At 44.1% G+C, this 23045-nt stretch overlaps 1 protein-coding gene across 1 annotated transcript in view; it reads right to left on the reverse strand.

Moving 5' to 3' along the window:
• DNAH8 (dynein axonemal heavy chain 8) overlaps positions 1 to 23045 on the reverse strand; it is an 8835797-nt gene that overhangs the window by 5812257 nt on the left and 3000495 nt on the right. The window contains exon 22 of the mRNA XM_069608756.1: positions 21311 to 21452. Within this exon, the coding sequence (XP_069464857.1) occupies positions 21311 to 21452 (142 nt within the window). The remainder of the gene's footprint in view (positions 1 to 21310; positions 21453 to 23045) is intronic.

The following is a 23045-nucleotide window of genomic DNA, read 5'->3' on the forward strand; positions in this document are numbered from 1 at the left end:
CTATCATTGCTCTCCAGAAGAGTTAATTAACACTTTGAGTATTTTCAAAGAGAGAATACAATCAGTAAGGAATTGGAGCAAAACATGTCAGCTGATAAGAAGAGGGAACATTGTAATCCCATTATAAATATGCACCAGCGAAACTTGAGGATACAGCTAAAGAAGGTAAAGAAAGATTTAACTATGGCTTGGGACAAAAAGAAAAGAAAGATATGTTTCTTAAACAAAGGTACAAAAATTGGTTAAAGAGTTACAAACTCATAAATTACATAAAAGAGAATCAAGGCCTTCTGACAAGAGCAGCCCAGAAAGATGCATGGTCCATTTGGTGGAAACTGAATAGGGACAATATTAAACCAAAAATGCAATCATTGGGCGTAGCTGTGGATGAGTGTGTGAGTTCCTTCTCATCTATTTTTAAGAGTAACAGAGTGGACATTGCTGTAGGTAATTTTAGCACATTAAGTCTATTATTGAAAGGACCAAGAACTCTCATTCCTGCGGCCCTGATGGAACCTCCATCAGCCTTTTTAAGAATCATGTTGAATTGTGGGCTGAGATTCTAAATTATCTTTTAAACAAATGATTGAGTCCATGATGGTGCCTAACTCTTGGCATCACGCAATTACAGTGCCCATTTTTTTTAAAAAGGAAGGCAAGACACTCCACTAAGTTATCCTCCCATTGCTCTTATAGATTGTTCTTCAAAGATTTTAGCAAACATTATTTTGAAAGATCTCCATAAGTGGGCGTAGAGAGTAGAAAGATATAGCCCTCTTCAGACAGAGTACAGGAAAGGGATTGGGACAGTGAGGAGTGGGATGGACCTTCCCTCTTGCATGGCTTTGGCAAGGAGAACAACTCGTCAGACTCTTTCTGTGGCGGGCTTCGGTCTACCCTCCACCTGTGATAATGTAGTTGGAGTTATTCTGTGGACGAAATTGCATCTGCTACAAATGTTTGAACTCCTATACTCTAACAATGAGGTGAGTGTTAGATTAAACATGGAAGGTAATCTCTCACGTGATATAAATGTGACCAGGGGGGTCTGTCAGAGCTGTGTAATTGCACCATCACTTTCTAACTTTTACATTGCAGACTTGTGGAAATGTAGTTTGAAGTGGGATGCCTATTCACCAAAGCTTAACAGCAATAGAATTAATTACATAGTCTTTGCAGAGGATTTACTCGTATTAGATTTCACACCAGCTGGATTGCACTTGGGGATTGCCTCTTATCTGAGTGAGAACAAGTTATTTATAAATCCCACAAAATCACTCATAATGACAATAAGAAGCAGAAAGTGGAGAAAGCACTTTCATTGGGTGATAAATGAGATACGTATAAAAGAAGTTGATACATTTTGTTAATTAGGCTTCACCTTTTCTAACAAAAATACTTTAAATATTGAGAAAGAAAAGATGCTTAATAATGTCAGAGCAAGTATTTCATTGATGAAATCTATAAAAACTAGAGTGTGCGCATGTTCACTGAATCCGCTAATCGAATGTTACTGCATGCAAGTAACGCCTTTGATATGTTATGGAACTGAAATTGTTCTCTTTCCAAGTCGGAAATGTTTTCATATTCTCGAAGGTTGTATTTGGAAAGAAATACTTCCTTTAATGCGGCTGTTGGAAATAACTGAAAACTGTCTGACACCAACAGAGTGAGCATTTTCCTTATCTTTTTTATTTTAAGTACTAGGACTGGATGAAACACTGTATGTTGACGTATGAGGACGGAGCATTGGAATTGGCCGGCTTGTCGGTGTTTGTTGACATGTAGATATGTTGATACATTGAGATGTTTACACGCTTGTGTACATGTTGTATCTATTTTAAAGGTTTGTAAAAACCAATACATTTTTTTTTTAAAAGTGCTTAACATACCTCGATAAGTTCAGATAAGCGCATTCGATTAGAGGAGAGCTGGCAATTCTGGTGGACAGTGTACATTACCACATGTTTTTCTTTATATACAATTCTTAATAATGTGGAGGACTCTTCCCTAACTGGTATGTTAGGATAGATCATGAAAGGTGATTATAATAGGTATCTGCGAGAATTTTGAAAAAGTTGTGCTGATTCATGCAAATGGTTGATCTCAACGATGAAGACTTTTATAGGGTCATCATAAAAAAGGCGAAATTGGGATAAAATAATGGACATAGATGATCTGCAATGACTTAAATTATACACAGGAAAGTCTGTGTGGTATGTAACTAAAAGTGAAATCAGACCATATCTACAGAAGTTTCCTTCCCATTTGTATATAATCTAATGCATGAGATTTTGCCAAGAGAATTAAGATCTTGTAGATTGTGTAAGAACCAGTGCACCGAAACCCTGTATCACATAGTTATTGAAGGTCCGGTGCTATTGTTGCTTAGGATAAAAATGTTAGGCCCGTTTGTATTTTCTTTTTCAAGTGTTATATCTCAAACTTTATCGGAAAAGCGTATGAGAACAAGACAAGTCTTTTTAATATTAGCATTAGTAAAGTTTTTAATGGAACGTATTAAATGAATAGATCAAGTGGCAGAATAGAGAAGTATTGTCTTTTTCCTTTTAAATGAAATATGTATTAATATGAGTGATAATGATGTTTTACTGTCGAAGTTCTTAAACTTTGTACATTGTGCCAATTGATATTTATGAATTAAGGTTGTCTTTATATATGATGAAGTTGATAAAAGTTGTTTGTTGTGAAAGGTAAAATGTATACCAAAAACACAAATAAATAATTTAAAAAAGAAAGAAATCCAGTAGATGCACATCACCAACAGTGCACAGGAGCATTTCCGCAACCCATTTTCATGATGCCTTTACCCACAGGATATGCCAGTATAAAAACATGTTCATGCTGGCTGTGCCCATACATTTCCATGCTGACTGCACCAATACCAGCCAGTCATAAACCAACAGACAGAAACACAACCTTTCTCTATTACAGTTAGGTTCTACTCATGAGCCAGCAAGAATAACTTTTCATGTGGGCTGTTCCAGAGAATACTTAAGAATTTAAATCTTATTAGCAAATTCGAAAATCATGTACAGAAACTAAAAGAGCAATAGAATGAACAGGATTCCCCTACCAAACTAGTCAAACAGGCATATGATAAAGCCCTGTGTACCCCCGCTCATGGATATTTTTAGCAACAGAGATGAACAACACCTTGATGAAAAAATCACCTTTGTTACCACTGTGATGTAGTCCTCTACCATGGGGTTGCAGCACACAGAGAGAGTGATTCAGGGTGGTTGAGGAACTCCCCAATAGAGTAGAAGAATAGCCAGAGGTGTAATGTGGAAGGAAGATTCCGTATTCCCGGAAGCTTGCCAGGGGACAGTCAAATTGCTTCAAACCAGACCAGTCCTGGGTGTGCCCTCGCCAATACAACACTCCCCATGACAGCTTACTACAGAAACCCTTCTCCCTGATACTTAGCCCATAGCAGTAGTTCTTTTGGAGTCTTTTTCCAGACCCCTACTCTGACCCAAACCCTCAGCATAAGAAGAACAAGTTACTTACCAACTGGTAATGTTCTTTCGAGTGGATGTTTCTCCAACGTATTCCTCATCTTTGACATGTAATGTCCAGCTTCGGCTGCTTCAGAATTATTTTCGGCAGAGGGTGCACTGCGTCAATGGCATTAAGTCGATGTCCCTCGAAGGCCTCGTCGAGGGTGACGTCATTGGATGTTAGAAGTAGCACGCATGGCGCCCGTTGGCCCCAGTTATGTTTTTCCCCTCCTCGTGTTGGCAAAGTTGCCCGTTAGTACAGGCAGGCAGTTGTCAGACTTGTTGGAATGAAAGCTGTAATAGCATGGGAAATTCTACCTACAGAGGGGTAGGATTGGGAGGGCGATGAGGTATACGTTGGAGGAAAATCCAGTCTAAAGAACGTTACCAGTTGGTAAGTAACTTGTTCTTCGAATGGATTGTGTCCTCCAACCTATTCCACACCTTTGACAGACCCCCGAAGCAGTATCCAAGACTGGAAGAGGGTGGAGAATTTAGATTTGCCAATTGTCACAGGGCAGAATAAAGTACTGCCTTACCAAAAGCGATGTCCCGAGCATGGTAAGTATCCAAGCAATAATGCTTGGTAAAAGTGTGCAGCGATGACCAGGTTCCAGCATCACAGATGTTTCAAATGGGGACTCCCCTTTGCAGGGCTGTGGAAGAGGCCACGGCCCTGGTGGAGTGTGCCTGCAAACCCTCTGGTAGGTCCTTGTCCGCCAGTCTGTAAAATTCTGAAATCGTAAGGATGATCCACCTGGACAAAGTCTGTTTTGAAACAGTTTGCCCTAATTTGCGTCCAGTATATCCAATAAAAAGCTGCTCATCCACTCACAACTTGGACATCCTAGCCACACAAAAGCTTAAAGCTCTTCCAGGGACCAAACTATGGAGCCTTTCTTCCTCTTTACTGGGATGCGGCAGAGGTTAAAACACCAGCAGAACAATTTTCTGATTTAAAAGGATGTCTGATACTATTCTAGATAGGAAGGAGGGTTTAACCCTCAACACAACCTTGTCCTTGTGGAATACGGTAAAGGGTGGCTTTGAAGGGAGTGCCTGCAACTTGCTCACTCTACATGCAGATGTTAGAGCAAACAACAGTATAGTCTTGAATGTTATCAACCTCAATGGACATGTGTGCAAAGGTTCAAAGGGTGCACACATTAAGAATTTTAGAACTTGGTTAAGGTCCCGAACTGTAACCTGAAAAGCAGAAGGTGGGAACACATTTGTGAGCCTTTTCAGAAATTGAGTCACCAATATTGAAGTAGGAACATTCCTCTGATAAGCGCTTGAATATGGAGAGTGCTGCTATATAACACTTAATGGTCCTAATGTGAAGACCTTTGTGTGCTAATGAAAGCAGAAAGGATAGCACATCCGAAGTCGAAAATATAAAAGTATCAACATTCTTTTCCCTGCACAAGTCGCAAAACTTATTCCAACGGCAACGGTACAGAGATTTTGTTGCTGGCCTTCTTGCCGAAAGGAACACCTTCATCATGTCATCTGGGAGATCCCAATCCTTGTATCTCAACCTTTTAGAAACCACGCGGGAAGGTTGAGAGTGTTGACCTCTGGATGGAGAACCTGACCCTCCCTTTGTGAGAGAAGGTCCTCTCTTTGTGGAAGATGTATTGGAGGACAGGTGGACATGTCCAGAAGGTCCGGGTACCATATCCTCCTGGCCCAATCCGGGGCAATTAGGATCATGTGGTGCCCAAACCGTCTCAACCTCCTGACTACTTGAGGAATGACGGGGACCAGCAGAAACGCGTATACCAGTGGCAAATCCCAATCCACCACGATCGCGTCTCCTAGAGCTCCTCTGAGGGGAAATTCCCTTGAGCAGTACCTTTCGCACTTGCGGTTGATCCCGTTGCAAACAGATCCACTTGAGGGGTTCCCCAAAGGGCGAAGATCTCTTGAAGGACTTCCTGAGCTAGTTGCCACTCATGGGTGAGACTGTGCTCTGCCTGCTCAGAGCATCCACCACCGTGTTCTCCTCCACAGCCAAGTGAACTGCCGATAGGAAGATTCCTTCTCGAATTGCCCAGTACCACAGCTGCATTCCCTCTCTGCCCAGTGGTGGTAGTGACCCTACACACCCTCTTTTGTTGAGGTAATGCATGGTAACCGTAATGTCAATCATTATAAGGACATTCTTTCCCCTGACAGAGGGCAGGAAGGCCTTCGGTGCTAGTCTGATTGCCCTCAGCTCCAAATGATTGATATGTAGTTTAGACTCAGATGGAGAACAATGACCGCTGGCTGTCAGATCGTTGGTGTGGGCTCCCCACCCCATGAGTGAGACGTCCATCACTACAGTTGTCTAAGGCCATAGTTGCCAAAAAGGGCCCCCTCTCAGGATATTTCCTTGCAGGCCCACTATAGAAGATCCTGCGTAACTTTGATCGGGACCTGCAATAGATCCAACATCCGTCCCGAAAACTGGGACCATTGCGTTCGGAAAGCCCACTGTAGGGATCTCATTCGTAGACCGGCCTATAGCACCAGATAAATGCTGGATGCCATGAGGCCGAGATACCTTAGGAATTTGAAGGCCAGTAGATAGTGGGCATTCTGAAACTTTGTTACCAACTGGAGATTGTCTTGAGCACTCACCTTGCGTGACGAGCACTTTCCCCAGGAGGTGTCTAAAACAGCCCCGATAAACTGGAGCTGTTGGGAAGGTGTCATGTGTGACTTCTTGAAATTGAGGGAGAAGCCCAGTCTGTGTAGGGAGTGTCTGGTAACACTGAGGTGATCCAAGGCTTGTTCGGGAGAACACGCCCTGATCAGCCCATCGGCCTGGTAGGGGTAGATATGAATGCCCCTCTCCTGAGATGCGCTGCCACCACCACCATTAGATTGATGAAGACCCTTGGGCAGAGGTCAGCCCAAAAGGCAGGACTCAAAACTGATACTGCGAGCCACAACCGGTGAAACTCAGGTATTTCCTGTGCTTGAGATGGATTGGCACATGAAAATATGCATCCTGAAGGTCCAATGACAGCAACCAATCATGTAATTGGAGGGCCTGAAGGACCTGAGAGAGTGTGACCATCTTGAATGTGTCCTTCCTGAGCAATTTGTTCATGTATCTCAAGTCCAAGATGGGTCTCAGTCCTCTGTCCTTCTTGGGAACCAAGAAATATGTGGAATACAAACCCTTGTTCCTCTCCGCTACAGGCACTGGTTCTATAGCACCTTTCTCTAGCAGGGTTAATACTTCCTGCACAAGGAGCGGATCTAGAATCCTCAGAGTGTTTCAAGGTGGATTGGTGTGAGGCTGCATTATGAATGGTAGGCAGTAACGTGGGCTATTGGCTCCAGAGCCCTCACATCTGAAGTAATGGCTCGCCAATCTTCTAGACTCTGAGACAGTCTGTCCCCCACCGGTGACACGTGACGCAAGCTCTCAAAGTTGTTTTGAAATGATTGGTGCAGGCACTGATGGCAAGGTAGCTGGAGTTGGCTTGGCACCTCTTCCTCGTCCACCACGAGGAAACTTCTGTTGGCCTCTTTGGCTGGCCATTCCTCTCGCCTTTCCAAATGAGGAGTAGTAGCAAAAAGATCACCCCCTCCATGGCTGTCTCGCCGGACGAAAATGTTGAGGTTGCCTAACAGCGGCCCCTAAACATTTGGCAGCCGCCTTCGAGGTCTGCAACCTCTCTAGGCTCTCGTCAGCCTTGTTGCCAAAAAGGTGAGACTCGTCAAACGGCATGTTGAGAAGACGAGTCTGCAGAAATCTGTGCATCATGGTGCTCGTGGCCATGGACCTGCTGATACTATCCGCAGTGTCCAATCCAGACTGAAAGGATTCGCACATGGCTTCTTTGCCGTCCTTAATAATAGCCAGGAAGCCGTTCCTTTCATCCCCTTCTGAAATATGCTCTGCCACCATGGAAATACACTCCCACAGAGTGTACGAAAATGTGGACACACATGTGGAGCTGGCCAATTTCAGGGCCATACTCTCAGCTGAAAATACCTTTCCGTGCCCATCCATCCACGCCCTTGTCGTCCCTATCAGGAGGGATGGTAGGGTACGCTGCCTTGTTCGAGGTAGCCATGAATGCCTGAACCAGCAGACTCTCCGGAGTGTGGTGTTTGGACAGGTAGCAGGGGTCGCTACTGGAAGGGCGGTATTTCTTTGTAAGGGACTTGTCCACTGACGCATTGGTTTGTTTGTTTGTTTGTTTATTCATTTATATTGTGCGCCAGACCCGAGGGTATGAGGGTGCAGGAAATAGTAGGGTAATTCTCAGCTTAGTTACAGTGCTGTACAATAGTTTATAGTGTGTACATAGGTTAATACAGTTGCAATGAGTATATTGATATGCATTTTACATATTTACATAGTATGCAGTTTACGAGTATACATATTTACATAGTATGCAGAGGCGAAGTCAGATTACAAGTTTACAATAGTTACTTAGTTTACAGGGGCGAGGCCAGTTATTGGTCATTATTCTTTAACCACTGAATGAAGTTACGTCTAAAGTGGGGGTAAGTTTGGGGTGACCTTAGGGAGGGTGGTAGGGAGTTCCAATGTTGGGCTACTTTCACCTGGAAACTGTTACCGCCCAGTATACTAAGAAACCTATTGCCAAATTTCTCAACTAATACAAAATGTGGATGTGGGATGGTTCTCAAGAAAAAAAATAAGTGTTCTCAAAAAACACCTGATTGGTGTCAGGGGCCTCCCAATTTCTGGCCACCCTTTTTTGTAGAGCCACATGGAAGGGTTATATAGGATCTGTAGGTGGACCTTGGTCTAGAATACCGGTCAGATCATCCTGAACAAACTGTACCAGGGGTCTAGACCAGCCTAGGTACTCCACTACTCTGGACATCAGTTGCCGGTATGAGGAGTCAGAACGTTACCCTGGTTCTGGCCTGCCGAATTCCAACTCTGGAGAGGTGTCAATGCCACTGGCATTAGGCAAGGTGTCATAAGGAGCTTGCATCTTGCTCTCTTCTGATATGAGGTATTCCAAAAGGGGCTCCCCATCTGATCTCTCCTACTCCTCCAAAAGGAAAGGGAGGGATTTGAAAAAATCCTGCTTTAGCAGAGGAGTGAAGATCTTTTCTTACTCACTGGTTTCAAAGGCTTCGACGTAGATTTGGTTTTAGCCTTCGTATGAGTCTCCTCAGACCCTGGGGGCTGAACCGACACAATCAGTACCATTGGCATCGACGTCGGCAATGGCGTTGTTGGCGCCAAAGGCCTAGACGAATTTGACGAAGTGAAGGGGTCCTTTGACAGTTTTGGCGCACAGGGCCTCGAGGGTTCTGCAGGCTTTGAAGGTGTCGATGATCTTGAACGCCCGCCGTGTCTCGATTGATCCTTGTCCATTCGAGGCCTCGAGGGCTCTCGATGCGAATCACGCCGTCCACTTAGGCTCAAGGGCGTGCAAGTTTTGGGCCAAGACCGCTCCTTGCTTGCTTCCCCAGAAGGCATGGACGGAGCCTTACCCTGCTTCTCGAAAATGTTTAGCATCTCTACACGAAATGCTTACCACTCTGCAGGTGTTGACTTTTTGGAGGGCCATCTTACCCTCTCGGGGGTGTCACCTGACGAGGACAAAGGGGAAGGAGACCGATGGTACCTCCTCCTCCTCGATCGCTTCGTTGAGGGCGAAGAATGGCGGGAGCCACTCTGGGACCTTGAGTATTCATCCTTCTTATGCCGAGGAGAGAGGTCTCTCGACTCGGAGGTCGAAGAACATTCAGGTCGGGTCTTACGGGGCTTGGATATCTTGCCTACCTGGAGCTTCCCCTTTCGTTCCCGCAAGGCCTTCCCTGTGATAGCTTGACACTTGGAACAGGAATCGGTGTTGTGGCCTTCGCCCACGCACCACAGACATAGACGATGCAGATCCGTGATGGACATCTGGGAGCCGCACTCCTTGCATTTTTTGAATCCGGAACGAGGGGACGTCGAAGTTGAAGATGAAGACATATTTTTCAAAGGTAACTGCGCAATTGAGGTAACTACGCAATGGAATTAAACGAGATGCGCTGAGTTTCAAAGCAAACATGTTTGCGGAAAAACCTAACTGAGGCCAATGAGCACCATGCGTGCTACTAATAACATCAATGATGTCACCCACGACGGAGGCCTTCGAGGGACATCGACTCAACGCCATCGACGCAGGAGGCCCTCTGATGAAAAAAATTCCAAAGAAGCTGAAGCTAGACATTACATGTCAACAATGAGGAATACATTGGAGGACACAATCCATTTAAATAGCTATGCTCTCTTTGTAGGAAAAAGGTTGAATTGTCTGCAGGTCACCAGTGAGGGCTTGCATACATTTCTAAGCTCAGTAGAGGTGAAGAACTATTAAGCACACAGACCTAGTCCATGGAAGTCATGCAGATACAAAGTCACAATCGCAGAATTCAATTCAAGGAATTACACGCACCCCTGTTTGCCACCAAAGTTCCAAACCAGTCATTGGGCCTCATTATACGTTTGGTGGTATCACGCTGGTAAATCATGCGGTATACCGAACGGTAATACCATTACCGGCACCTGGTCTGCCAGAATTACCAGCAGATTCTAACTACCAGCAAAGGTAGGTACTCCAACAGGACCCCATGTGGGAAGTAGCCGGTATTACCAGCACCAGTAATAGCAGCAATTTTTGATGGTGGGGTGTCGAAATAACCCCCAGCTCTGAGCTGGAGGTAATTCCGACCACCCCACCACCAAACTCGGAGTATACTGGCGCGGAAACATGGCAGTGAACAGAATTACTGGCTTGTTAATTCTCGCCAGAATGCTCATAATGAGGCCCATTATCTTCTAGCCTCTGCTCAGCCTGCTGCCGACACAGTTTTGGTGTTTCCTTGCATTGGGAGGGAGTTTTCCTGCAGTCTACATCCCCTGGCACACAGAAGGTCACCCAACTTCTGATTCACATGCAGGAAAGTTGAGGAGCCCAGTTTTACTAGGACAGTCCTGAAGAGGTTGACAGGGGGGCGAGAGGGAGAATAGCTAAGTGTTCAGACAAGTTGTAAAATCCAATATAACCGTAGGTCAACTCCTGTCTGCACATCTGACCACAGCCACATTATCCAATCAAAGGTCTTGCCTAAGCCCAATTCATAGCTGCAGTGTCTGAAGGCAAGGCTTGCCCTAGAAGAGGAGATACTCCTATGTAAACCAATGATCTCATTCAGGATTTGTGCAAGGGGGTACGGAAAAGTGTTGCAGTTCCCTTAGGGAGCACTACACAAGATTAGGACTACAGGTGAGAGCAATACATCCCCTTTGGTATCAGTCTGTACCACAAAGATTTAGTTGGTAGATCTGGCTGAGCAGTCAGACTTATCTCAAGAGGGAGATGAGCAGTATTCAGGGTTTACACAACAGGCCCACAGTAATATGGCACAAGGAAACACTGACCAAAGCTTTGTATTAAAACGTAGATATATTTATTTTATACCCTTCTAGTTAAACACATCTGTCACAGTTCTTAAAGCAAGTTAATTTAAATAAGTCAGAGAAAAAATATACACACTCCCTAGTTAAATTGTAGGCCAAGTGAACCAGAGTGAAAACTGAGCAAAACGGCACAGTGAAAACCACACACAAGGGATACTCTATCAATTTCTCACAAGGGAGGGAAAACACAATTTATATAGAAATAGCTTCTTACACACTAGCAACACTTCCCATAAGTTTGTGAACCAGATTAAGCAAGACAGTGCATCAGTATAGACAATACTTAAATGAAAACTGAGCAAAATGGCATTTCACAAGGTTTAGAAAGGGGAAGAAAAGGGTAGTTATAAGACGTAGGTGCATCAACACAGTTCCAGTTGAGAATCAATCAAAAGAAGGCAGTTCTAACAAATGTAGCCAGAGTCAGTAGGCCTGTGCCAGAGTCAGTGGTACAGGGCAAGGGCCCAGGAGCGAAATGTTCTTGTAGATGCAGTCAAGTCTTTGGTTAATGATTTTGAAAAGGTTGAAAGACAATATTAAGAGAGAGGGGCAGCCAACCCAACAGGTAGGTAAAGGATTTAAAATACCTTTAGTGCTATCGCAAAGAAAGGGCGGCCTGGCGGAACAATGTACCTTTATAATGAAGAAGTGGCTCCTGCGGTGCGGTGGTTCCTGGTAGTTCCTGCAGTTCGGGTGATCCAGCAGAGGAAGAGAGGCTCTCGTCGTGGAGGAAGGTTCGAGTTATTGCACTACCCAGGGATGAAACCAGCCGCGGTGCTGCCCGACGAATAAAAGGTACGCTCCTTTAAATCGCGGTCCGGGTGGACTGGTGCCTGGCTATCCGGCCTCCGAGTACAGGGTACGGGAGATTCCACCAAGGCAGGTCTGGGAAGGCGATTGGCAAACTGGTTGGCCCCACCAGCTCAAGGGAAGAAGGCTCTTGCAGGTGAAGATCTTCTCTTGTCGTGTGGAGAAAAGTGGTGAGATGCTGCAGCAGGGCTTCACCGGTGGTTCAGACGATGCAGATGTCTTTGGCTTCTTTCCTCTTTGGCTTCTTAAAAGATCCGCATTCATAAAGCCTAGCTGTCACTCACACAGTGGAGTGGTCATATTGGCGGGAGACCCTCCAGCCTATCAGGATAGAGTGCGACATGGGTCGCTGCGGCAACCCTGTCCAGGGGTCCTACTCCCCCTCCCACACAATGGACCCACCCCAGACTCAGTGGCGCCGAAAGGAGGGCTTCTCGGCAGAAGCCTGCCAAAAGGACGAACAAAGGATCCCCGACCTGGGTTAGGAGTTTAGAGAAAGACACGAGAAAGAAGTTATATTAAAGTTCTGGCAAATAAAACCTACCGGAGTAAAGTTAATATTAATATTAAAATACACCGAGGGTATGTTAGAGGCTGTCAGAAAAAGTGGTAGCCTCGAACAAGGAGAAAATCCCATAGGAAAATATTTGCGGTTGAATATTTTTGGTAGTAACCACTGCCACCAGCCAGAAACTTTTGAGAGAGGGACTGTACAGTACCCTCTTGAAAAAGAACATAAGGGAAAAACTATTAACCCTTTTCAGTACCTCCATAGTAAGATTGGTTGTACTGGTTTTGTTCCCAAAGATTGACTAGTAAAGTCAATGGGGACTTTACATGCCCTGGGAGACAGTAGTCAGTCCCAGGGTAAGGAGTCTATGTTTGGGGGTCGCTACGACACCCCTGTGTCACTGCACGGAGGGTGCTGTGTAACACATGTGAATAAAGATGGTTCCTATGGAGCTGAGAGAAACCCCATAGACATTAAACACAAAAATAGCCTAGAACAAACATAGCAAAAATGCCTACGAGTGGGAAAAAGAGTCTCACTCTTAGCAGGAGAAAAAAACAAACCCTCAAAATCCAGCAAAGCTGCTGGGGGACTCTATAGGTAAGGGAAATTAGCCATAAGATGATAATTCTCCCTAACACTCACTCCCCCCACACCCCCAGACTAAGGGACAGGAGGATCTAATCCACTCCTGGATGAGTCTCTTACCTCTAGTCGGTTAAAAACATCCTAGAGAGACCATCAGCATTTTGGTGATGACATCCTGACCTGTGCTCAATGGTAAAATCAAAGGTTTTCCTTTGTAAGCTACATGACCTACATACCCTTTGAGAAACATCTTTCTTTTTAAATCCATAGGGGATCCGGTTGACCAGTCCCTCAGAAGTTGGTACAACTCCTGAACCTATGATAGGCTTTTTCAAGGGGTCCTTATAAAGGACTCCCTTAGATCTAGAGGGGCCTCAAGGGTTCCTCACCACCTCTCTTTTGGGAGCAGGTTGGGTCTTAGGCCTCTTGGGTGGAGGGGTTGGGGTTAGGCAATGTACCTGCTTCTCAGTCCTCTTAGATCTAACCTTTCCTACTTTAGGAGCTTCCTTCCTAATACTAGGATTTGGGTTGGAGTCTTCTGTAGAAGGTCCAACAGTCTGAAGGTTTTTGGCCTTAGACTTTTCTTTTCTGGTTTTCCACCAGCATTGAGAAGTACCAGTTCTCTTAGGCCTAGAGAGGGGCCCCGTTGGTCTATCCACCTCTTCCTCAGAAGCAGAGGGAGTCAGAGACTTTAAAACTGGGAGGATAATGATGGAGCTTGGTTGGGGCTCACATTTCCCTAACATACTAGCCTGAAATTTGCCTGGGTTAGAGGTCAACTTACTAACACCAGGGCTTGTAGTTGGGTTCTCTGTAGAGGTTCCCACAGGCTTAGAGTGGTCTCTTAAGGTGGCCTCTATAGCCCATTTGGTTTGGTTCTGCTTCTCCATACTGGGAGACCTGGGGGTACTGGATACAACTCCTAGAGTTTTTAGATCATTCCTCAACAGGACTCTCCCAGGCACCTCAGTCTGAACACTGACAAGAATCCTCACTGTCATGTTATTACACTGAATGAGGGCTGGTAAATAAGCATCTGGACAGGACCTCCAGAAAATTTAGTGGAGCATTTGGGTGCCTTAGCAACATCCTCAGGCTTGAAAAAGCTTTCATCCACTATTGTTCAGCTGGCCCCAGTGTCCCTCCTGGCAGGAGTATCCTGGCCATTGACAAGACCACTGTCCATGTAATATACTTTAGGGTTTTCTGGAAGGGAGTCATATACACCCCTATTCTGTTTGCTAACCAGAACCATGGATACAGTTGCTTGAAGACTCAAGGGTTCTTCAGCAAAAGATTCAAAGTGAGCACTAGCCATTTGTACTTCCTCCTCAGGAGTGAAGGCTAAGGAGACTGTGCTGATCCCTGCAGGTTTACCCTTACACCTGAGATTTCCTTTGATATGGTCAGTTGACCCACAGACATAGCATGTTCCAAATGCTCTCTGGAATGGGTGTTTCTTCTGACCTCTTTCTGGTTGACCCCCAGAGGACTCACCAGCCTTATTTGGTTTCCCTTGGGGCTTACCCTGGTTATTTTGTTGTTTTTGGCCCTCTTTGGGATGGGAGGTATTAGAAGTCTCTTGGTTCCCTTTTGGTGGCTGCTTTCCCTCATCCTTTTTCTGAGTGACCCCTGAATCCTTGTGAGTAGCCCTGTTGGCAACCCACAAGTCAGCAGCCTTGCCTAACTTTCTAGGATCCATTTCCTTAGAATTAGCCAAGTGCTGTCTGAGCTCAGGACAGCAGGCATCATAGATAGACTCCATCATTACAAGATTTCTCATTCCTTCATAGGTGTTAACTCTATAACCCTTAATCCATCCCTCTAAGTTCTTCAAACACTCATTCACCCAAGTAGCCCAAGGGGTACTATCATGCTTTTTGAGGGTCCTAAACCTCTTAAGGTACTGGGAAGGAGTCTTCCCAAATCTAGCTATCAAAGCTAGCTTTGCTAGCTTTACACATTCATTATCCATCCTATCCACCTCCCCCAACTCCATTACCACATCAGATGCAACAGAGGGGGGGGAACTAGAGAATAACGAGGGGATCAACTGATTCCCTGTGATATCCTGGAGCCCATGATTTTATTCAAACATAGCAAGCCAATCTAATACATCCAACTTAGGTTCATACATACCCACAATCTCTTCAGGCATCCGGGGTCTTTTTGGACTGGAAGATCTAGAGGATTTGGGGAGAGAAGCATTTACCAAAGACAATTTCTTCATCTCAAACTCATGGTTGAGCTCTGTTTCTTTGAGCCTTAGTTCTTGATGTCTCTGTTCAGTTTGGGCACTAATTCTTTTCAATTCTAGTTCAAGTCTCATTTTTTCTAGAGAGATAAATTCAGGACTTAATGTGGGACCTGGTAAGGGTCCAGTAGCCACACGTTGAGGCCTTTGAGCAGGTAGAGGACCAGAGGGGTGACATTGTTATCCTCCTTTTCCTCATCTGTTTCAACAATAACATCTTCAACATTATTTTCCTCAAGGTTTGTTACATTTGCTTGGGTAGTGGGCACTACAGCACCACTATCCAGACTTTGTTTCTCTAACAGTCTATACATCATTTATAATTTCTTGCCTTTGATGGGAAGACCTTTCTGTCTACACAGATCCCTTAGATAATCAGCAGTATTAGTAAGGAGGGTCTCCTGGCTGTAACTTTCCATATTTTTGACTTTGTTTTAAAATAAACATTTTGTGATAGTTAGCCTTGTGGTTATTTGAACCAAGGTACTAGCAGAACTCTGAAATGTAAATCCAATACTTTTATCCTCACCGCTGCACACCAGTGTTAGGCAGGATCCTGTGCAGTTCCCTTACGGAGCACTACACAAGATTAGGACTACAGGTGAGAGCAATGAATCCCCTTTGGTATCAGTCTGTACCACAAAGATTTAGTTGGTAGCTGTGGCTGAGCAGTCAGACGTATCTCAAGAGGGAGATGAGCAGTATTCAGGGTTTACACAATAGGCCTACAGTACTATGGCACAAGAAAACACTGACCAAAGATTTGTATTAAAAAGTATATATCTATTTATTTTATACACTTCTAGTTAAATACATCTATCACAGTTCTTAAAGCAAGTTAAATAAGTCAGAGAAAAAATATACACACTCGCTAGTTAAATTGTAGACTAAGTGAACCAGAGTGAAAACTGAGCAAAACGGCACAGTGAAAATCACACACAAGGGATACTCTATCAATTTCTCACAAGGGAGGGAAAGCACACGTTATATAGAAATAGCTTCTTACACACCCTAGCAACACTTCACATAAGTTTGAGAACCAGATTAAGCAAGACAGTGCATCAGTATAGACAATATTTAAATGACAACTGAGCAAAATGGCCTTTCACAAGGTTTAGAAAGGGGAAAAAGGGTGGTTATAAGAAGTAGGTGCATCAACACAGTTCTAGTTGAGAATCAATCTCAAGAAGGCAGTTCTAACAAATTTAGCCAGAGTCAGTAGGCCTGTGCCAGAGTCAGTGGTACAGAGCAAGGGCCCAGGCGCGAAATGTTCTTGTAGCTGCAGTCAAGTCTTTGGTTAACGATTTTGAAAAGGTGGATGCAGAAGTTGAAAGACAATGTTAAGAGAGAGGGGCGGCCAACCCAACAGGTAGGTAAAGGATTTAAAACACCTTAAGTGCTACCGCGAAGAAAGGGCGGCCTGGCGGAACAATTTACCTTTAAAATGAAGAAGTAGCTCCTGTGGTGGCAGTTGTTCCTGGTAGTTCCTGCAGTTCGGGTGATCCAGCAGAGGAAGAGAGGCTCTCGTCGTGGAGGAAGGTTCAAGTTACTGCACTACCCAGGGATGAAACCAGCCGCGGTGCTGGCCGGCGAATAAAAGGTACGCTCCTTTAAATCGCGGTCCGGGTGGACTGCTGTCTGGCTATCCGGCCTCCGAGTACAGGGTACGGGAGATTCAACCAAGGCAGGTCTGGGAAGGCGATTGGCAAACTGGTTGGCCCCACCAGCTCAAGGGAAGAAGGCTCTTGCAGATGAATATCTTCTCTCGTTGTGTGGAGAAAAGTGGTGAGACGCTGCAGCAGGGCTTCACCGGTGGTTCAGTTGTTGCAGATGCCTTTGGCTTCTCTCCTCTTCGGCTTCTTAGTTCCAGTGGCGACGTCCTGCTCTTCCAGTCCTCAGGACCATGCTTTTATGCAAAAAGATCCCCATTCATACAGCCTAGCTGTCACTCACACAGTGGAGTGGTCATCTTGGCGGGAGACCCTCGAGCCTATCAGGATAGAGTGCGACATGGGTTGCTGAGACAACCCTGTCCAGGGGTCCTACTCCCCCTCCCACACAACTGACGCACGAACAAAGGATCCCCGACCTGGGCTAGGAGTTTAGAGAAACACACGAGAAAGAAGTTATATTAAAGTTCTTGCAAATAAAACCTACCGGAGTTAGTTAATATTAAAATACACCAGGGGTAATTTAGAGGCTGTCAGAAAAAGTGGTAGCCTCAAACAAGGGAAAAATCCCATAGGAAAATATTTGCAGTTGAATATTTTTGGTAGTAACCACTGCCACCAGCCAGAAACTTTTGAGAGAGGGACTGTACAGTACTCTCTTGAAAATGAACATAAGGGAACAACTATTAACCCTTTCCAGTACCTCCATAGTAAGATGGGTTGTACTGGTTTTGTTCACAGAGATTGACTAGTAAAGTCAATGGGGACTTTACATGGCCTGGGAGACAGCAGTCAGTCCCAGGGTATGGAGTCTATGTTGGGGGTCGCTACAACACCCCTGTGTCACTGCACGGAGGGGGCTGTGTAACACATGTGAATAAAGGTGGTTCCTATGGAGCTGAGAGAAACCCCATAGACATTAAACACAAAAATAGCCTAGAACACACATAGCAAAAATGCCTAAGAGTGGGAAAAAGAGTCTCACTCTTAGCAGGAGAAAAAAACAAACCCTTCAAATCCAGCAAAGCTGCTGGGGGACCCTATAGGTAAGGGAAATTAGCCATAAGATGAGAATTCTCACTAACAAAAAGATGTTAAGTTTTGGAGAAGGCCGAGGATTGGAGATTAATTAAAGAGTAGACTGTAGGAGGATAGGAAGCTGGATAGGAGGCAGCAGTGGAGAGCAAAAGGGGTGATAACATCAGATGGGGAGATTAACCAGAAGGGAGGGTGTTTCAGGTAATATTATCCCCATAAATAATATCGCCATACATATAGTCGCCGGGAAATGGCACAGGCAATATTATTTATGGGGATAATATATGGAGTAAATGGGTGCAGGGGCTGGAGGGGGGTCCCCTGCACCTTTAAACAAATATGGGGGTTTTGGGGGTGTCCCCTGCAGGTTCCATGGGATAATATTGCTGCAAAAAAACAGCCCCATTCTTGTATGGCGATGTTTTGGCGGGGATATTATCACATGGAACCAAGAAGGGGGTAGAGTTGGTAAAGGAGGTGGCAAACTCAGATGGTGGGGTTAACCAGAAAGAGGCGGTCGTAGTATAGCAGAGCATCTATTGATAAGGGAGGAATCCCGGGTGACACTCAATAAACAATAAGTCACAAGTGTCTTGTTCTATCTAATTTGGGGTAGGATAGACAATGAATATAGGGAAATAGAACAAGGGTAGACAGGTCAAGTGGAGAATAGCAAAATTAGCAAAACAGAACACCCTTTTAAGGTAACAATAAACACTAAAGTTTAATACATTAGAACAAGATTAAAACAAGTATTAAATCAGCAAAAGTGTGACACTAAAATCAAAAATCAAACAATTTCATAATGTTCACACTGCATATCGTAGGAAAACAATAACAAAAAGGCCTATTAAGGATCAATAATTAAAGAGGTAAGTAAAAAAAGGGGGTGCAGTGGTAAATCACTGTGTACAATTCTCGACAACTTTACAGATATTTCCAATTTAAAAACTCTGATAGTTTCCAGAGTCATAAAGTCTAAGACTTCAGGATAAGAGATAGAATTGGCAAGTGAGAAAGAGCTGCAATCATCATGTTCCGAAAGTGACACTGAAGCAGTTATCACATAGGAAAAGGGTGGCACAGAGGACGTAGAAGGAAAGCAGAGCATGTCAAGAAACGAAAGAAAAGACTTGGTACAAGTCAGTCAGAATAACCAGGTTACTGTGGGCCAGGTGGGCCCTAGGCGGGTCAGCAGATGTGTGGAAGAGTGAGCTAGGATCCGGGAGGCTACAAACTGTTCAGAGACACAAAGAGTGAGAACACTGAGGTTCACGAAACCTACCCTATAACCCTCCTTTAGGTCTACCTGCTGGCAACGACCAATGGTCCATCTGCCCAACAGACCTGATACCAAGAGTAGTCAAGGGGTAGTAGACCCAGGAAATCCTACATCTAGGTCAGCCAGTGGAGAGGGAGAGGGATCACAGGAAGACTGACAAGTCAGAGACCAGGGAAGTGGGGCAGCCTTTAATAGACTTTTAAGATTACAATTTTAGCCACATTTTGGAGGCCTGGATACACAAAACTGGTGGGAGAGACAGTTGCCCCAAGAAGACCTTCCAGATTGCTGTTTTTATTTTCTTTGTGAGAGATTTCTAGTTCTGCTTTAATTCTTATATGTATATGATCCTAAAATAAAACATATTGAAGCAACAGTATGCAGTCTTGGAATCCTTCTTGATCATATATGTCTTACAAGACACCGCCTATAACAATAATAATCAAGAAAAAGAAACTGGCCCAAGCAACAGACTTCTCTTTGCCCAAAAGAGAGATTCAAATCAAAAAACATTTGGTCCATTGCCAACTCCAGGATACCTCACAAATGCACAGCATCTGATCCATGAAGGACTAGCACAAGTGAGAGGCTCAGTAACAGGACAACAGGCCAACATTGAAGACCTTACTAGTCCATTGATTCATCAAAATGTCCACACACTAGTCTGCATCCGTAATCCTCATGTCTGTCCTTACGAAGACGGCTTTTGCAGTCCAAAATGTAGCATATCGACCAGTTATATTTTGCACTAAACTATGGCGCCCTTTGCCAAAATAGTTTGAATGCCTGAGAAATACCTTTAGCAGTACCCCATATAGAAATACTCCAGATAAGGTTAGTCCACAGACTTAAGGACATGGCGCAACATTTTCTTCACAGCATGTACCATATCACAAGAAGCAAGAAGCCAAATCCCTTGTTATTTTCACTTCCTAGTATTCACACACAAAATGAGCTTGCCTTGCCCGCTGACTGCCTATGTGCAACTCAAGCTACAGTCCATTGCATATTTGTTCTGGAAAAGAACTGGGTACTGTCTACCAATTTCGCTGAAGCCTCCATCGAAGGCATGGACAAATATGATGTATCCTTTATGATTTATAGTAAGAAATTTTACAGATCTTTCATTCAAATCTGCACTGTAAAAAATTCAAATAAAAACAGATACAAACCAGCATATGTCCTCTGGGATCTCCTCAACTTACAAGGCGAGACTAGCCACCCTGCCTTGGAAGTAATTATTGGACATTGTGTCTATTAAAACAACTAAACTATTTGGATGCTAAAGCATTTTAATTGGTATTAATTACAGGAGTTTAATGGGGTATCCAGAGATTATATAAAAAACAGAGAGGTATTTAATAACCGAAAGTTTTACAACGAAAAAATACTGAATTTGTATGAATTATATATATATATATATGGTAGGGTAAGGGGTTAAAACGGGTGAGGAGGGGTTAGGGATGGCATTACAAACATAGGAAAACTGGTAGCTTGTGGGGGCAAACCCGCAAATAAAAAATACAAATTTGTATTTTTACATTGCAAAAGTTCTGTCATGAAATACCTCTCTGTTTTTTGATTCTTTACAATCACATAGAACCGTTTAATTACTGACTACACAATTAGCCAGCAAGTCACAAGCAAACACTGGTCCTGTAATATTGAGATGCTGAAATGTGCATGTCCGGTGTAAGCTTTACATTGGACCCTTTCCCAAAAACGATTCTTGACATTTAACATGAGGAACATAATAGATTATTAATGCTGGCCTTTAATTAAAAAAATGATGAATTGTTAGTTCCCGATCAAATGACTCTTTTTTACGAAAACAGAATGTTGGCTAGTATTTACTTGCACAAATAAAGTCTATAGGTAGATGCAACTGTAAGTAGCACAAATCTTGCGTGATCAAATAACATGTTCTATGTTTGATGTAACTAATCTGGAATGGTGTACGCTTCCTCCTGTCTGCTGTGCAGCTATCAAAGCCAGAGCTCAGGCACCGTCTCTGGCATCGTTGTAACTTCCTTGCACAGATTACAACATGGCAGTGGTGTGGTGTGTGTCATGAAAAATATTTAACACAGGATGGGACACCTTACGAAATAGACTTATTATTTTCTACATTTTAGATTTCATCCTGAACTTTGTTCCTGCTTAACAGGTACCTGGTGGCACATCGCCTTCAGTGGGTTGGCTTTCTTCTTTAGGCTCATAAATAGAGGCAAAAATGTTTGTCAATTCCTTCACAGCGTCTTCCATTTGCTCACTCTTGCGGCTCAGCGTATCAGTCCAATCCTTTGTGTATATCTAACGAAAGGAAATTAAACCTGATGAAAAATTATCATATTTTGCAAATAAGTTTGTTCGGAAAAACTACTCCATTACACTTGCAATTAAAAACAAACACATTCCCAATCAGACATTCAACCAATCAAAATACAAAAGGTTTAAAAAAACAATAGTATGAGAAACATTATCAACACTTGACTTATATGATCCTATAAAAACATACAATGTATTAATTAAGACCAGCCCAGATACCTCAGGGTTGGGAGAGTCATATAAATGAATACAATACCATAAAGAAGCCAAACAGATTATAGTTAATTTTAAAAATACTCTCTTTGATTCTAAGTGGGGCTTTTCAGAATCCCCCTAAAGACCATAATATTATAGGCATACAACATGAGGGGACCGCTTTACTGTGAAGTATTTGGGGTCGGAACAACATATAGTTACACAATTGTACCTCAACATTCCATTTCTTTTTTCCTTATTTCTTAGAATTTCACCATGCTGTTGCGCTGAATGCTTCAAGCCAAACCTCTTGACTCATTTGTTAATAGGCGATAAATTACAGTTTTTTGGTTATTTCTTATTTTTGTAATCATTATTTAATTCAAAAAGTACAGGAGACCTTGAGTCGGTTTGAAAGCAACAAGTTCATTTGGACAACCAGGTGTCTTCCTGACAGGTAAACCAATTCAGGACAGTGCCAGTGAATCCCACCCTGTCAGCAAGGAGGGAGAGAAGGATGCACTGGTCAATGGTGTCGAATGCAACCGAGAGGTCAAGGAGGACGAGGAGGCATAAGTCGCCCTTATCCATGATTTCAAGTGCACCATCCACCACCAGGATGGTGGCTGTCTCGATGCTACACTTTGGGCAGAACCCTGACTTTAGGAGGTGGGGTTTTTCAATTCTGGCGAGTAGTTGTATAGCAACTACATTTTCAAAGATTTTGCCAATAAACAGGAGGTTTGTAATGGGCGTATAGTTGGCCAGGTCGTCTAGATCTAGGGTTAGTGATTTCAAAACAGGTCGTACAAGACTAGTATGAAAAACCAGAGGGTGTTTGACAACCTAGTGTGAGGTGGCCAGGGAAAGGCCATCGCCTTTGGATGCCGACCCTGGGGGTGGACAAGCGATGGAGGATCACCTGCGTAGGGGGTCCTCGGGGAGTAGGGGAGATTCACCCTATGTTGAAACATGGCATCCCCCTATTTCCACAACCCATCTAAACCCTATCCCTGCTTATTTTATGGGAAACTACAGCTCCCATAATTCCTCCCCGCGTTACATTAGCCACACGACTGAGCCAAGGAAGATGGGATATTATAAGGTCAGGCAGATTACCTTCACTGACTTGAACTGGCTCTGCTTCTGTAAACAGGTCAGGCAGAGTTAGGTACGTAACGCCCGTTCAGATGAATGAAAGGTGGCGGGCACAGGCACACTGGGAGTGACGCTGGTGATGAGAAGGAACAGGTCTTTTGGGGCTGATGCGATTCAGGAGATGGAAGTCGGAAGGCCAAGGGGCTGATCTGCAGTTACGAAGATCGCGAGAGAGCCAGGTGCTAATTCCCCACTTCTGGGAAGCCGTAAGCGTTCCAAGACTGA

Source organism: Ambystoma mexicanum, chromosome 4q (assembly GCF_040938575.1).
Source record: "Ambystoma mexicanum isolate Mex_15411 chromosome 4q, UKY_AmexF1_1, whole genome shotgun sequence".
Classification (NCBI taxonomy): Eukaryota; Metazoa; Chordata; class Amphibia; order Caudata; family Ambystomatidae; genus Ambystoma; species Ambystoma mexicanum.